This window comes from Prinia subflava, chromosome 1 (genome assembly GCF_021018805.1).
Source record: "Prinia subflava isolate CZ2003 ecotype Zambia chromosome 1, Cam_Psub_1.2, whole genome shotgun sequence".
Lineage (NCBI taxonomy): Eukaryota > Metazoa > Chordata > Aves > Passeriformes > Cisticolidae > Prinia > Prinia subflava.
In genome coordinates, this window is record NC_086247.1 from 298,652 (window position 1) to 313,694 (window position 15,043).

The window sequence follows — 15,043 nt, forward strand, 5'->3', positions numbered from 1 at the left end:
CCCTCCCCCAGCTCCCTCAGCCACTCCTGGTGCTCCAGACCCTTCCCCAGCTCCGTCCCTGCCCTGGACACGCTCCAGCCCCTCCAGCTCCTTTCTGAGGGGCTGCAGTGAAAAGGGAGTGCAGAGGAAAAAGGGAGGAACGTTTCTCCATTGCCTCTCTGCAGATCGAGGTTTGAAAAATAAAGCCTTAAGTTGCCTCTAATTAAAATTGTGCTGCTCTTTGACCCCGCTCGCTGCAGCTCTCCCGTGGGCAATTCCCGAACCACAACTCCCGGAATCCCCAAATCCCAGAGTGGGACAGGCTGGAAGGGCCCAGAGTGGGCACCTGGCCCAACCTCCTAGCTCGGGCAGCGTCACCCCTGAGCGCAGGATTGGATCCAGAGCAGCCCAGGGCTGGACACGGCACTGGGCACAGCTGGACATGGCACTGGACAGAGCTGGACACGGCACTGGGCAGGGCTGGACACGGCACTGGGCAGGGCTGGACACGGCACTGGGCAGAGCTGGACACGGCACTGGGCAGGGCTGGACAGAATTTTTAATAGAATGGCTTTGCATAATGGCCTTGATGGCCACAGTGGCCACAGTGGGTGTGGTAATGGTTCAGGGAGTCTTGGTCTTGATGGTGGTCACAGTGGCCTTGGTGGTTGGAGTGACCATGGTGGCCAGAGTGGCTGTGGTGGCTGCAGTGGCCACAGATACAGTGGTGGCCCCACTGACCTCATGGTGGCAACAGCTGGCAAGGTGGCCATGGTGGCAGTGGTGAGTTTGGTAGCCTTGGTGGCCTCGTTTCTCTGGGGGTCCAGGTGGTCTTGGTGGTCATGGTGGCCACAGTGACCACAGTGACCTTGGTGGCCATGGTAGTCATGGTTACCACAGTGTCCTCAGTGACCTTGGTGACCTTGGTGGCCTTGTGGCTCAGAGGATCCCAGTGGCCGCTGCCAGGGCTGTGGTGGCCAGGAGGAGCCCTCCGAGGTGCAAGTGGCTCCTGGGGATGCTCCCACCTGGGGGACAAAGAGGGGGGTCAGGGTGACTATGGGGGACAAAGAGGGGGGTCAGGGATGACCATAATGGGGGTTTAGGGGTGACAGGAGAGATGGGAGCCATGGGGTGACAGGTGACAGGGTGTCAGGGGGTATGGGGGTGGTAGAGGGGCCAGGGAGGTCAGGGAGTACCATAAGGGTGCCAGGGGTTCAGGAATTGCCATGGGGGGTCCCGGCCCACCCAGGTCCAGCACACAGGGCCTGTCCCCACAGCGCTGCCTTTGGCAAGGAGGGACAGGGTTGGTAAGGGTGGGTTCATGTCCCTGTCCCTGTCCTGCCCTGGCAGGGGTGTCCCTGTCCCTGTCCCCTCTCAAATCTGGGGATCCCCATCCCTGTGCCCTGTCATGGCTGTTCCTGTCCCCAAGCCCACAGTGGGTGTCCCCAAAGTCGGTGTCCCCAGGCTGTCCCCTGTGCTGTCACCTTTCAGCCACTCGCAGTTGTATTTGCTGTGGGTCCCAGTGGAGCGGAGCTGGATCTGTGCCTTGTCCCCCTCCCGGGTGACATCAATGACCCTGAAGGTCTCGAAGGGTGGGATCAGCACCGCTTTCATTTCCAGACTTGTGGTGAAATGTTGTATTCCTGCACCATGGCACGTGTGCACCTGGAGCAAGGTCTCCTTTCCAGGGCACTGCAGAGTGTCTTTGCTCACCCACATGAGCCAGAATTGCCCGAACCTCACGGTGTCACCGCGCCGTGTGTCGAACAGGACCCCACAGGCCTGATGGGACACGTCCAGACACTGCCCCTTCTGAGCGCCCCTCAGCGCCACCAGGGCCTGGGTCAGCAGGAAATGCAGAGTTTTGTACTGGAAGTTGTCCCGGTATTCCTGGCGGGAGCGCCCGGCCTGGAGCACGGCAGTATTGAACTCATGGTGTGCACCCATGGTGAAGGCCATGAGGGCGATGGCCTGGTCTGGGGAAGGCAGAGGGGACACAGGGGAGCCCCGCTTCTGCCACTCAGCCATGGCCACAGGCCACACCCGGGCAAAGAGAGGATTGTGCTGGAACTCGGAGCGGTTGAGGGCCGGCAAGGCCGCGGTCATGTTGGGGCCGCAGCCCCGGTACTGGTCATCGAAGGAGTCCTGGGCCATATCCAGGGGCACCACACCATTGGCCACGGTGGCCACGGCCATTGCCAGCAGGGCCAGGGTGAGAGACAGAGGGGCCATGGCTGGGAGAGGCCACCAGGAGCAGTTGGGGACACTGGGGGACAAAGGGGGACACAGTGAGGGGACACGGGGAGGGTTCCTCCCAGGGCAAAGGGAGGCACTCCTGGCCAGGAGACCCCTGGACATGTCTGGGGTCCCTGATCCCAAATCCGGGGGTTACTTCTGCCTCCCCAGCGTCCCCCAGCCCCCCAGGGACCCCAATCCCAATCCCACAGTACCAGCTCCTCCTGGCCCCCCAGAAGCCCAATCCTACTCCCATGATTGCAACTCCCCTGAGGGCCCCCAAAACCCGGCCCAAACCCTGGGGTCACTCCCTGAGCCCCCCAGTGTCCCCCTCAGCCTGTCCCCACACCCCAATCCCATCCCCATCCCCAGTTTCTTCAGTGTCACCCCAGGACCTCAGCCCAAATCCGGGCACCCCCCCCTACCCCCCCAGTGTCTCCCAGCCCCCCCTGACCCCAATCCCACTCCCACCATCCCGTGTCCCCCCTCACTCTCCCCTAGAGCACCCCATGACCCCAGTCCCAGTCCTGTGACTGCCCCCGTGTCCCCCCAGGAGCGCAATCCCAGTCCCACTGTCCCCTGTCCCCCCCAGGTGTCCCCAGTCTCCCCCCAGGAGCACAATCCCAATCCCACTGTCCCCTGTCCCCCCCAGGTGTCCCCAGTGTCCCCCCAGGAGCGCAATCCCAATCCCACTGTCCCCTGTCCCCCCCAGGTGTCCCCAGTGTCCCCCCAGCCCCTGATACCGAAATCAGCCGCAGTGAACTCCCTGACAGAGCTGGAGGGGGCACAGAGCCGGAATTCTTTATCAGCTGGGACTCACCGCGGAGCTCTCCTGGTCCTGCAGGGCAGGGGGGATTTTACCAGGGGATATTTATCTATCCTAATAATCAATATTCATTTAAATGGGCTTCCTATCTAATACAGAAACAGCACTTGTCCTGGAAATAATTTGCTGTAATGGTTTCACGTTCGCCAATTCCTGTTTGCCAAATTTAGCGGAGTGGATTGTGTGTTTGTTGAAATTATCTACTCCTTTTCCTGCTGTCAGAGAGGATTCAGAGGAAAGCAGAGCAGGCCCAAATCTTCGAAGGTGTGAAAATAGACTGAGTAACAAACGCTGACAGAAAAGAACCAGAATCAAATGAAACTTTCACAACACTTCCCCTGCCCTCACAACTGTCAGCACTTTCCTGCTGACAACTGAAAGAGACAAAACCTGGGATTCTCACTCAGTTTGGCGACTCTAAAATAATATTTCATCCATTCTTAGGGAGAGGAGCCTCCCTCAGAAACTCCCCTGGAGGAGACACAAGGAAACTCTTCTCTGGTGGCTCCCACGTCACCAATCCACCCCTGCACAGAAAAAACTCTGCAAACTGTGAATTCCCTCCCTGTAGCAGCTTTTTCCACAGCTGCACGTGGGCCACATCTGCTTCTTCCAGGGCACCGTTTAAGGATGCCTCTTCTGGTATAAAACAAAGGTTCCCTTCCTCTATCTCCAAAATCATCTCAAGAAAATGAGGTCTCTTCTTCCCAGGGAGCAAAGGGCTTCATATCACTTCATCTTCCTCTGTTCAAAATTCTCCATTAAATCTCAATTCTATCAATCCATGGCTATGACCAGAACTCTGCATCCCCCTAAAAAGCGTTCCAGGTGCTACAGGGAAAGTTGACTCCATTCTCGTGGCCTCGTAAGAGAAGCCAGGCCAAACTCAGCAACTTCTCAATCTTCCTCCAGCCCGAGACTTTTGCTCTCTCTTCACTGACCTCAGTTTCCTGCTGTGCCTCCTTCAATCACTTTGCCTGTTCTCACTCAGAGAAGGGCCAGGCTTGTGTAAGCCTCGTCTGGCAGGGAGAGAATTCACATCTCCCACGTCTGCAGGGGGTACGATGGTTCTTCCCCAGGAAGTGGCTGAAGATGGCCGGGCCAGGCTGTGCCGAATTTGGGCCAAAATCTCAGGCCTGTGGCTGCTGCGGGGCCCCTTGCCCGGCTGCCGAGGCGCTTTTCGGTCTCAGCTGCACCGTCCCTCACCTGGCTGGGCTCCCCAATCCACTGGAGTCACCAGAGGAGGGGAAGGGGGACTCAGTCCCCAGGTTCAGCCCCAGGATGTTTTAAGAGCTGCTGGAAATCCCTTCTGGGCCACGACAGAACAAATTCTCCTCCCTCCCCCTGCCCCAGAGCCAGCGGGAAAGGCTTGGCCAGGCTGGGCTTGGCCAGCCCGACCCAACCCCAGTAGGAGCTGGGCTGCCTTCTTACCTGCTCCGAGGCTGGAAGGAAAGGGGAGCTCTCGGCCTTATCTCAGCTTTATATGTGTAATTCACAGAGATGCATCTGGCATCCTCCGTAGTCATATGAAGTGTCAGTACCTAAAAATTTGCTTCTGATAGGTGCCTAACACTCACCCTCACCCTTTGCACAGGAAATTGAGAGGTCCTTACAGAGAACTGTTTCTTATTTAACTGAAAACCAAACTGTGTTAACCCACGATATTTTCATATCCCTGCCTCTCTCAGGAAATCCTCGTACTGTGCTGCAAAAGTCTCCAACCCCAAAACATCATTTGCATTGAGTGCCTCAGTATCTCAGATTATCTCATCTCAAACTTTCACTTTCGGCAGCGGCTGCTCCTTCTGCATTACAGAACTTGTCCAAAACCCCACTGGAGCTCCCTTTAACTCTTTCTCCACTCGTTTGATCCACATTTATTGTCCCGTGTAAATACTTTTACATCCTTTTATCGTTCTTTAAGTCAGGCTTTAAGCTCTACCCAGCACCTTCAGCGTGTGGGGAAAAGCCCCGCTATGGAAAGCCAAGTGTCCACACAGCAGCTTTGACACTTTATTTGAATAAAGGGACAGAGTGTCCCCAGCCAAACCCCCGGGGGGGTTCCTCTCTCGGGGTTTGGGGATCGCAGCCTCCTTTTATCCCAAACTCTCGGCCCCACCTTGCCCTCCTCCTTTCCCCGTTGGCTGAGGCACAGGGAAGGTGCAGGATATTTGTGTATTTATGGGATGCCCTGCAGTGGCTGCATGGAACAGAGGCTGGACACGATGACGAGAATAAAACAGGGATTTATTCAAAGCCTCCAACAGAGGCAGCTTGGGCAGGCAGAGGCCTCTGAGAGGCTGCAGCCAAGGTGGACGATGGTGTCGAGTTTTCCATGCAGTTATAAGTTTGGTCTATTTACATATCAGGGGTTAATCCTTCTATTGCAGCTTCAGGTAATGAAGTCATATTCCCCCAGTTTGCCAGAGCCCCAACTCAGCTTTGATTACACTTTTTGGGGCCTGGGACAGTGAGGTGTCCTTGAGTGTCAGGCCTAGAGAGGAATTGTTTTGTCTGAATTAAACAGGAGAACAGCAGCTGACAGGTTGTGGAGTTTTAGAGTTAAAAAGCAGAGCAGGATGTGAAAAAGATAAAAGCAAAACCCTGAGACATCCTAGAGACAGGGACGAGGTCCCCTGTCAGCTGCGTCTCCTCTTGAGGCTGAACAGCCCCAGCTCCTGCAGCCCTGCCTGGTGAGAGAGATGCTGCAGCCCCTTCATCATCCTCACAGCCTCTGCTGGACCTGCTCCAGGATCTCCATGTCCCTCCTGTCCTGAGGAGTGCAGAGCTGGACACGGGACAGGACAGAGCTGGACACGGGACAGGACAGAGCTGGACACGGGACAGGACAGAGCTGGACATGGCCCAGGGCAGAGCTGGACACGGGACAGGACAGAGCTGGACACGGCCCAGGGCAGAGCTGGACACGGCACTGGGCAGAGCTGGACACGGCCCAGGGCAGGGCTGGACACGGCACTGGGCAGAGCTGGACACGGCCCAGGGCAGAGCTGGACAGGATCTTTAATAGAATGGCTTTGCATAATGGCCTTGGTGGCCACAGTGGCCACAGTGGCTGTTGTAATGGTTCAGGGAGTCTTGGTCTTGATGGTGGTCACAGTGGCCTTGGTGGTTGGAGTGACCATGGTGGCCAGAGTGGCTGTGGTGGCCACAATGGCCACAGAGACAGTGGTGGCCCCACTGACCTCATGGTGGCAACAGCTGGCAAGGTGGCCATAGTGGCAGTGGTGGCCTTGGTATCCTTGGTGGCCTTGTTTCTCTGGGGGTCCAGGTGGTCTTGGTGGTCATGGTGGCCACAGTGACCACAGTGACCTTGGTGGCCATGGTGGTCATGGTGGCACAGTGACCACAGTGACCTTGATGGCCATGGTGGTCGTGGTTGCCACAGTGTCCTCAATGACCTTGGTGACCTTGGTGGCCTTGTGGCTCAGAGGATCCCGGTGGCCACTGCCAGGGCTGTGGTGGCCAGGAGGAGCCCTCCGAGGTGGAAATGGGTGCTGGGGATGCTCCCACCTGGGGGAAAAAGATGGGGTCAGGTGGAACATGGGGGACAAAGAGGGGGTCAGGGATGGCCATAATGGGGGTTAGGGGTTACAGGAGAGATGGGGGCCATGGGGTGGCAGGTGACAGGGTGTCAGGGGGTACAGGGGGTGACAGGGGCCAGGTATGTCAGGGGGGTCATGGTGGGCTTAGGGGTGACAGGGGTCAGAGGGAGTCAGTGGGTGCCATGGGGGTGACAGGGGGTGCCAGGGGGTGCCAGGGGTTCAGGGAGTGCCATGGGGGATCCGGGCCCACCCACGTCCAGGACCCAGGGGCCGTCTCTGCAGCGCTGCCTTTGGTGAGGAGGGACAGGATCTGAACAGAGGTGTCCCTGTCCCTGTCCCTGTCCCTGTCCCTGTCCCTGTCCCTGTCCCTGTCCCTGTCCCTGTCCCTGTCCCTGTCCCTGTGTCCTCCCAGATCTGGGGATCCCCATGCCTGTACTCTGTCATGGCTGTTCCTGTCCCCAAGCCCACAATGGCTGTCTCCAAACTCGGTGTCCCCAGCAAAGGGTGCCCTTCTCCCCCCACCCAGAGTGGGTGTCCCTCTCCCTGTCCCCCATCCCCCGTGAGTGTCACTGTGTCCCCTGTGCCCTGTCTTGGGTGTCCCCATGGCCACAGTGGGTGTCCCCATCCTCCCAGGCTGTCCCCTGTGCTGTCACCTTTCAGCCACTGGCAGTTGTATTTGCTGTGGGTCCCGGTGGAGCGGAGCTGGATCTGTTCCCTGAACACTCTCCGGGTGAAATTGGTGACCTCAAAGGTCTCGTAGGGTGGGATCAGCACCCACTCATATTCTGGATGTTGGGAGAAATATTGTATTCCTGCACCGTGGCACGTGCGCACCTGGAACTCCGTCCCCTCTGGGCACCCACCACCATTTTCTTTCTTCAGTGATGTTATCAGGAACTGACCGAACCGGACGGTGGCACCGCGCTGTGCCACGACATTGTCATAACACTTCTGATAGAACACGTCCAGACACTGCCCTTTCAGAGGCTCCCTCAGCGTTGCCAGCGCCTGGGTCAGCAGGAAATGCAGCGATTTGTACTGGAAGTTGTCCCGGTATTGCTGGCGGGAGCGCCCGGCCTGGAGCACGGCAGTATTGAACTCATGGTGTGCACCCATGGTGAAGGCCATGAGGGCGATGGCCTGGTCTGGGGAAGGCAGAGGGGACACAGGGGAGCCCCGCTTCTGCCACTCAATCACAGCCTCAGGCCAGATCTGGGACAAGACAGGATTCTTCTGGAATTCAGAGCGGATGAGGTCCTGCAACCCCGCGGTCATGGCAGGGCCACAGCCCTCGTAGCGGTCATCGAAGGAGTCCCGGGCCATGCCCAGGAGCACCACACCATTGGCCACGGTGGCCACGGCCATTGCCAGCAGGGCCAGGGTGAGAGACAGAGGGGCCATGGCTGGGAGAGGCCACCAGGAGCAGTGGGGAACACTGGGGGACAAAGGGGGACACAGTGAGGGGACACAGGGAGGGTTCCTCCCAGGGGGAAGGGAGGCACTCCTGGCCAGGAGACCCCTGGACATGTCTGGGGTCCCTGATCCCCAATCCGGGGGTTACTTCTGCCTCCCCAGCGTCCCCCAGCCCCCCAGGGACCCCAATCCCAATCCCACAGTACCAGCTCCTCCTGGCCCCCCAGAAGCCCAATCCCACTCCCATGATTACAACTCCCCTGAGGGCCCCCAAAACCCGGCCCAAATCCTGGGGTCACTCCCTGAGCCCCCCAGTGTCCCCCTCAGCCCGTCCCCACACCCCAATCCCATCCCCATCCCCAATTTCTTCAGTGTCACCCCAGGACCTCAACCCAAATCCGGGCACCCCCCCCGACCCCCCAGTGTCTCCCAGCCCCCCCTGACCCCAATCCCACTCCCACCATCCCGTGTCCCCCCTCACTCTCCCCCAGAGCACCCCATGACCCCAGTCCCAGTCCTGTGACTGCCCCCGTGTCCCCCCAGGAGCGCAATCCCAATCCCACTGTCCCCTGTCCCCCCCAGGTGTCCCCAGTGTCCCCCCAGCCCCTGATACCGAAATCAGCCGCAGTGAACTCCCTGACAGAGCTGGAGGGGGCCCAGAGCCGGAATTCTTTATCAGCTGGGACTCACAGCGGAGCTCTCCTGGTCCTGCAGGGCAGGGGGGATTTGCCACAGGGTATTTATCCACCAGAATCATAAATATTCATTACAGTGGGCCTCCTATCTTGCACAGAACCAGCATTTTTCCCGTAAATAGTTTGCATGGGCCTGCCTCTCTCTGGAAATCCTCCTATTGTCCTGGAGAGTCAACAAAATGGGGCGTCTCCGGAAATCCTCTTGTTGTCCTGGGCATCCCTAAAAAGGGATCTCAGTGGTCATTTTCACTGAGTGCCCCAATATCTCAGATGACCTCACCTCAAACTTTCACTTTCGGCAGACTCTGCTGCTTCTGTGTTAGAGGACTCGTCCAAAACCCCACTGGAGCTCCCTTTAACACTTTCTCCACTGCTTTGAGCCACATTTACTGTCCCGTGTAAATACTTTTACATCCTTTTATCGTTCTTTAAGTCAGGCTTTAAGCCCTACCCAGCACCTTCAGCATGTGGGGAAAAGCCCCGCTATGGAAAGCCAAGTGTCCACACAGCAGCTTTGACACTTTATTTGAATTAAAGGACAGAGCTCCCACAGTTTCTCTCAGTTTCCTGAGAGAAACATCAGGGTTTTTCATAAATGAATGGGCAATGGTGCCTAAATCCCCTTTCCTCGTTTTTATTTTGGTTATTTTTCTTTCTGTTTGTTTTTCTTTTTTTCCCCTCCTCATGCTTCTTCTGTGGCATTTCCTCAAATCAGGAACTTTGGAACTGGCCCCGAACTGATCCTTCATCCTTCTCTAATTGCTGTGAGCAGCCGCCCTTCCCCAGCTCCCTCAGCCACTCCTGGTGCTCCAGACCCTTCCCCAGCTCCGTCTCTGCCCTGGACACGCTCCAGCCCCTCCAGCTCCTTTCTGAGGGGCTGCAGTGAAAAGGGAGTGCAGAGGAAAAAGGGAGCAACGTTTCTCCATTGCCTCTCTGCAGATCGAGGTTTGAACAATAACGCTTTAAGTTGCCTCTAAGAAAAACACCAGGAATTGCTTTATTTTAGGAAATGAGGTGCCCTGCAGGAGAGGCGTTAAAAGAGCTGTAGCGGATACATCAGGCAAGCCAGCAGCAAATTTTGCTAAACTTTTGATATGCCAGGCGAGCAAGGATCAAATCTCTGATTAACGTTTTATACACAAAGCGAGAAAGCAGCAATTTTTTGGATACATCAGTGGAGGCAACCAAGGAGCTTTAGAAGGTGGCTGTGACATTGACACTCTTAAACCCCTCTGTCGGGCAGTGCCCCACTCCAGGAGCTGCCCAGACTCTGCTGTCCTGGGCTGTCCTGGGCTGTCCTGGGCTGTCCTGGGCTGTCCTGGGCTGTCCTGGCCTGTCCTGGCCTGTCCTGGGCTGTCCTGGGCTGTCCTGGCCTGTCCTGGGCTGTCCTGGGCTGCCCTGGCCTGTCCTGGGCTGTCCTGGGCTGTCCTGGGCTGTCCTGGCCTGTCCTGGCCTGTCCTGGCCTGTCCTGGGCTGTCCTGGGCTGTCCTGGGCTGTCCTGGCCTGTCCTGGCCTGTCCTGGCCTGCCCTGCCCTGTCCCAGGCTGTCCTGGGCTGTCCTGGGCTGTCCTGGCCTGTCCTGGCCTGTCCCGGGCTGTCCCTGCCTGTCCTGGCCTGTCCTGGCCTGTCCTGGGCTGTCCTGGCCTGTCCTGGCCTGTCCTGGCCGTCCTGGCCTGTCCTGGCCTGTCCTGGGCTGTCCTGGGCTGTCCTGGGCTGTCCTGGGCTGTCCTGGCCTGTCCTGAGCTGTCCTGGGCTGTCCTGGGCTGTCCTGGCCTGTCCTGGGCTGTCCCTGCCTGTCCTGGCCTGTCCTGGCCTGTCCTGGGCTGTCCTGGCCTGTCCTGGCCTGTCCTGGCCGTCCTGGCCTGTCCTGGCCTGTCCTGGGCTGTCCTGGGCTGTCCTGGGCTGTCCTGGGCTGTCCTGGGCTGTCCTGGCCTGTCCTGGGCTGTCCTGGGCTGTCCTGGCCTGTCCTGAGCTGTCCTGGGCTGTCCTGGGCTGTCCTGGCCTGTCCTGGGCTGTCCTGGCAGCTCCAGCCCTGCCCTTGCCCATCCTGCTGGCCTGGCACCGCTCCCTCCTGGGCAGCTCTCAGAGGGGCTTCCCCAGGACTGACCTCTTGTTACAGTGACCACGGTGGCCACAGTGGCCACAGTGGCCATGGTGGCCTTGGTCAGCTTGGTAATCACGGTGGCCATGGTGGCCTCAGTAGTTACAGTGACCATGGTGGCCACAGTGGCCATAGTGGCCACATGGGTCACAGTGGCCACAATGGCCAAGGTGAGCATGGTGGTTGCAATGTCCAGAGTGGTCATAGGGGACAAAGTGGCAGCAATAGTCACAGTGGCCGTGGTGACCATAGTGGCCACAACGGTCTTGGTTGCCTTGGTGGCCTCATTTCTCTGCAGGTCCTGGTGGCCTTCGTGATCATGGTGGCCACAGTGGCCTCCAAGACCACAGTGACCTTGGTGGCCTGGTGGCTCAGAGGGTTCCGGTGACCACTGCCATGGCCACGGTCGCCAGGAGAAGCCCCCCAAGGTGGGGGGAGTTCCTGGGGAGGCTCCCACCTGGGGACACAAAGAGGGGGTCAGGGGTCAGGGGCCAGGGGTGCATCAGGAGGGCCATGGGGGGAGGGACAAAGGTGATGGGGGGGCCCTGAGGGTGTGGGGAGTCAGAGGGGACAATAACGAGGTCCCTTTCTCCTTTGCCCAGCCATGGGTGGCCTTGTCCCCCCAAGCCCAGTGGGTGTCCGAAGCACTGCGTGTCCCTGTCCCCCTCACCTGGCACTGGGTGTCCCCATCCCCTGTGCCCAGCAGTGGCTGTCCCTGTCCTTGTGCCCAGCACTGGGTGTCCTGCCTCCCACCCACAGTGGGTGTCCCTGTCCTCTCTGGGCCATGGGTGTCCCCAGCACTGCATCCTTGTCCCCAACCTTCACTGGGCATCCCCAGTCCCCCCAGGTTGTCCCCATAATGTCACCTTTCAGCCACTCGCAGTTGTAGTTGCTGAAGGTCCCGGTGGAGCTGAGGTGAATCCGGATATTTGTCTCTTTCTGGTCAACTTTGGTGACCTCAAAGGTCTCGAAGGGTGGGATCAGCACCTCATCCTCACGTTGAAAGTAGGAGAACCTCTTGATTTCTGCGCCATGGTACGTTTGCACCTCGAATGTTGTGTTCGTCCCAAAGTCGTGGATGACATCTTCACAACGCGATGTTGACGCGAATTGACCGAACCGGACCCTCTGGCCAACCCGTGCCTGGAACTGGACCTTGTCCACGCCCCGGTACACACAGCCACGGTTCAGTCTCTGTGTGTCCCTCAGCGCCACCACCGCCTGGGTCAGCAGGAAATGCAGAGTTTTGAAGTGGAAATTGTCCCGGTAGTGCTGGCGGGAGCGCCCGGCCACGCGCACGGCCTTGTTGAACTCCTTGTACAGGTCATTCATGGTGTAGGCCATGAGGGCGATGGCCTGGGCTGGGGACGACAGAGGGGACACAGGGGACCCCAGTTGCTGCCACTCAGCCACAGCCTTAGGCCAGGCCCAGGCAAAGAGAGGATTCTTCTGGAACTCGGAGCGGTTGAGGGCCGGCAAGGCCGCGGTCATGTTGGGGCCACAGTCCTGGTACTGGTCATCAAAGGAGTCCCAGGCCATATCCAGGGGCACCACCTCAATGCCCGCAGTGGCCACGGCCATTGCCAGCAGGGCCAGGGTGAGAGACAGAGGGGCCATGGCGGGGAGAGGCCACCAGGAGCAGTGGGGGACACTGGGGGACAAAGGGGGACACAGTGAGGGGACACAGGGAGGGTTGGGACTGGGGAGGGGAGTGGGGTCAGCGCAGGGCAAAGGGAGGCGCTCCTGCCCCGACACCCTGATCCCCAATCCTGGGGTCCCTCCTGGATGTCTCAGTGCCCTCCAGCTCCACCAGGGACTCCAGTCCCACACCCACAGTCCAGTGTCATTCCCCTGGTGTTCCCTCAGCCCACCCAGAACCCCGACCCAAATCCTGGGGTCACTCCCTGACCCCCCCAGTGTCCCTCTCGGCCCTCCCCCACACCCCAATCCCACTCCCAGTCCGGTGTCCCCTTTGGGGTTGTTGGAAATGATTCACCCCAGGACCCCAACCCAAATCTGGGCATCACCCCCTGCCCCCTGCAGTGCCCCCCAGCCCTCCCATGGCCCCAGTCACACTCCCAGGCCCCCCCAGCTGCCCCCCAGAGCCCAGTGAGCCCCAGTCCCAGGTCCCCCAGTGTCCCCCAGGTTCCCCCAGGACTCCAATCCTCTGCCACATTCTCCCTCAGGGTCCCCCCAGTGTCCCCCATGGCCCAAATCCCAAAGCCCCCTGTCCCCCCCCCAGGTGTCCCCAGTGTCCCCCCAGCCCCTGATACCGAAATCAGCCGCAGTGAACTCCCTGACAGAGCTGGAGGGGGCCCAGAGCCGGAATTCTTTATCAGCTGGGACTCACCGCGGAGCTCTCCTGGTCCTGCAGGGCAGGGGGGATTTGCCACAGGGTATTTATCCACCAGAATCATAAATATTCATTACAGTGGGCCTCCTATCTTACACAGAACCAACACTTTTCCCATAAATAATTTGCATGGCTCTGCCCCTCTCGGGAAATCCTCCTATTGTCCTGGAGAGCTCCTAAAAAGGGCTCTGGGGGTCATTTTCACCCCAATACCTCAGATGACCCCAGCTCAAACTTTCACTTTCGGCAGCTGCAGCTCCTTCTTGTCCAAAACCCCGAGCTCCCTTTAACTCTTTCTCCACTGCTTCCAGCCACATTTATTGTCCTGTGTAAATACTTTTGCATCCTTTTATCGTTCTTTAAGTCAGGCTTTAAGCCCTACCCAGCACCTTCAGCGTGTGGGGAAAAGCCCCGCTATGGAAAGCCAAGTGTCCACACAGCAGCTTTGACACTTTATTTGAATAAAGGGACAGAGTTTCCCCAGCCAATCCCCCGGGGGGTTCCTCTCTTGGGGTTTTGGGGGTCGCAGCCTCCTTTTATGCCTGTGAAAGAGGCATATTGTGTGTGTGGCTCTACGCAGATATTTACTATATGTAATATGCTAGGTAGAAAAGGTATGCTGTATTAGCATTCGAATAATATAGTAAATGTAGTTTTTAACATTAAGTCTTAGTAATCAAAAATAGACACTTTGTGTGTGAGATATTCCTTTTTAACTCAAGAAAGAGAGCAAATAATCAAGAATTCCTCCACAGAGATAACAATCAACAGAAACCACCTCTACAAGTGGGACCTAGATAAAAAGGCGCCTAGAGAGATTAGCAGAGGGTCTTTGACAAGTACCAGAAAAATGTATAGTCATGAAGGCGATCCTCAAAAGAGAGGGATTTTTCCCTAGTTTTTGCCTTCTCACTTAGCTAGCTTTTGTCTAGACGGGAGGAGGCCCGGTCCGGGCTGTATCTCTTTTTTTAATTGTCTCATAAATTGTCCTACTCTAAATTGTTTAACTTTTATTATTGTATGTGTATTACTAAGTTTTTTATATAACCATTTTTATTTTTATTAAATTTCCAAAAATCACAAAGCGAGTGATTGGCATTTATTACAATCCCGAAATCTCAGCCCCACCTTGCCCTCCTCCTTTCCCCGTTGGCTGAGGCACAGGGAAGGTGCAGGATATTTGTGTATTTATGGGATGCCCTGCAGTGGCTGCCTGGAACAGAGGCTGGACACGATGACGAGAATAAAACAGGGATTTATTCAAAGCCTTCAGCAGAGGCAGCTTGGGCAGGCAGAGGCCTCTGAGAGGCTGCAGCCAAGGTGGACGATGGTGTCGAGTTTTCCATGCAGTTATAAGTTTGGTCTATTTACATATCAGGGTTAATCCTTCTATTGCAGCTTCAGGTAATGAAGTCATATTCCCCCAGTTTGCCAGCGCCCCAACTCAGCTTTGATTACACTTTTTGGGGCCTGGGACAGTGAGGTGTCCTTGAGTGTCAGGCCTAGAGAGGAATTGTTTTATCTGAATAAAACAGGAGAACAGCAGCTGACAGGTTGTGGAGTTTTAGAGTTAAAAAGCAGAGCAGGACATGAAAAAGATAAAAGCAAAACCCTGAGACATCCTAGAGACAGGGACGAGGTCCCCTGTCAGCTGCGTCTCCTCTTGAGGCTGAACAGCCCCAGCTCCTGCAGCCCTGCCTGGTGAGAGAGATGCTGCAGCCCCTTCATCATCCTCACAGCCTCTGCTGGACCTGCTCCAGGATCTCCATGTCCCTCCTGTCCTGAGGAGTGCAGAGCTGGACACGGGACAGGACAGAGCAGGACACAGGACTGGAAAGAGCTGGACATGGCCCAGGGCAGAGCTGGACATGGCACTGGG

General features: G+C 57.4%; 3 protein-coding genes across 9 annotated transcripts; all 3 read right to left on the reverse strand.

The window, feature by feature from the left end:
• Nucleotides 1–443: 443 nt before the first annotated feature.
• On the reverse strand, nucleotides 444–4,603 carry LOC134549330 (NAD(P)(+)--arginine ADP-ribosyltransferase 2-like). 3 transcript variants are annotated; one of them, XM_063395026.1, is made up of 4 exons: nucleotides 4,472–4,603; nucleotides 2,958–3,052; nucleotides 1,464–2,245; nucleotides 444–1,004 (listed from the first exon to the last, which is right to left on the reverse strand). In XM_063395026.1, the coding sequence occupies exons 3-4, from the start codon at nucleotides 2,209–2,211 to the stop codon at nucleotides 919–921; spliced, it is 834 nt and encodes a 277-aa protein (XP_063251096.1). In that variant the 5' UTR covers nucleotides 2,212–2,245; nucleotides 2,958–3,052; nucleotides 4,472–4,603; the 3' UTR covers nucleotides 444–918. The 3 variants fall into 3 exon arrangements, with proteins under 3 accessions (XP_063251096.1, XP_063250979.1, XP_063251040.1); XM_063394909.1 differs by lacking the exon at nucleotides 444–1,004 and having other exon boundaries at nucleotides 1,303–2,245; XM_063394970.1 differs by lacking the exons at nucleotides 444–1,004; nucleotides 4,472–4,603 and having other exon boundaries at nucleotides 1,303–2,245; nucleotides 3,035–3,052.
• Nucleotides 4,604–6,023: 1,420 nt separating this feature from the next.
• LOC134549596 (NAD(P)(+)--arginine ADP-ribosyltransferase 2-like) lies at nucleotides 6,024–8,979 on the reverse strand. Of its 4 annotated transcripts, none has more exons than XM_063395586.1 (4): nucleotides 8,630–8,979; nucleotides 7,257–8,038; nucleotides 6,471–6,571; nucleotides 6,024–6,390 (listed from the first exon to the last, which is right to left on the reverse strand). In XM_063395586.1, exons 2-3 carry the CDS (start codon nucleotides 8,002–8,004, stop codon nucleotides 6,486–6,488), a joined length of 834 nt encoding a protein of 277 aa, XP_063251656.1. In that variant the 5' UTR covers nucleotides 8,005–8,038; nucleotides 8,630–8,979; the 3' UTR covers nucleotides 6,024–6,390; nucleotides 6,471–6,485. The 4 variants fall into 4 exon arrangements, 3 of the variants coding, with proteins under 3 accessions (XP_063251656.1, XP_063251571.1, XP_063251444.1); XR_010080150.1 differs by having other exon boundaries at nucleotides 6,025–6,370; nucleotides 6,415–6,571; nucleotides 8,630–8,935; XM_063395501.1 differs by having other exon boundaries at nucleotides 6,025–6,571; nucleotides 8,707–8,960.
• A 1,550-nt stretch (nucleotides 8,980–10,529) lies between these two features.
• LOC134549518 (NAD(P)(+)--arginine ADP-ribosyltransferase 2-like) lies at nucleotides 10,530–13,291 on the reverse strand. Of its 2 annotated transcripts, none has more exons than XM_063395248.1 (3): nucleotides 13,162–13,291; nucleotides 11,678–12,462; nucleotides 10,530–11,268 (listed from the first exon to the last, which is right to left on the reverse strand). In XM_063395248.1, exons 2-3 carry the CDS (start codon nucleotides 12,426–12,428, stop codon nucleotides 11,183–11,185), a joined length of 837 nt encoding a protein of 278 aa, XP_063251318.1. In that variant the 5' UTR covers nucleotides 12,429–12,462; nucleotides 13,162–13,291; the 3' UTR covers nucleotides 10,530–11,182. The 2 variants fall into 2 exon arrangements, with proteins under 2 accessions (XP_063251318.1, XP_063251229.1); XM_063395159.1 differs by having other exon boundaries at nucleotides 13,085–13,291.
• Between the last annotated feature and the right edge of the window lie 1,752 nt (nucleotides 13,292–15,043).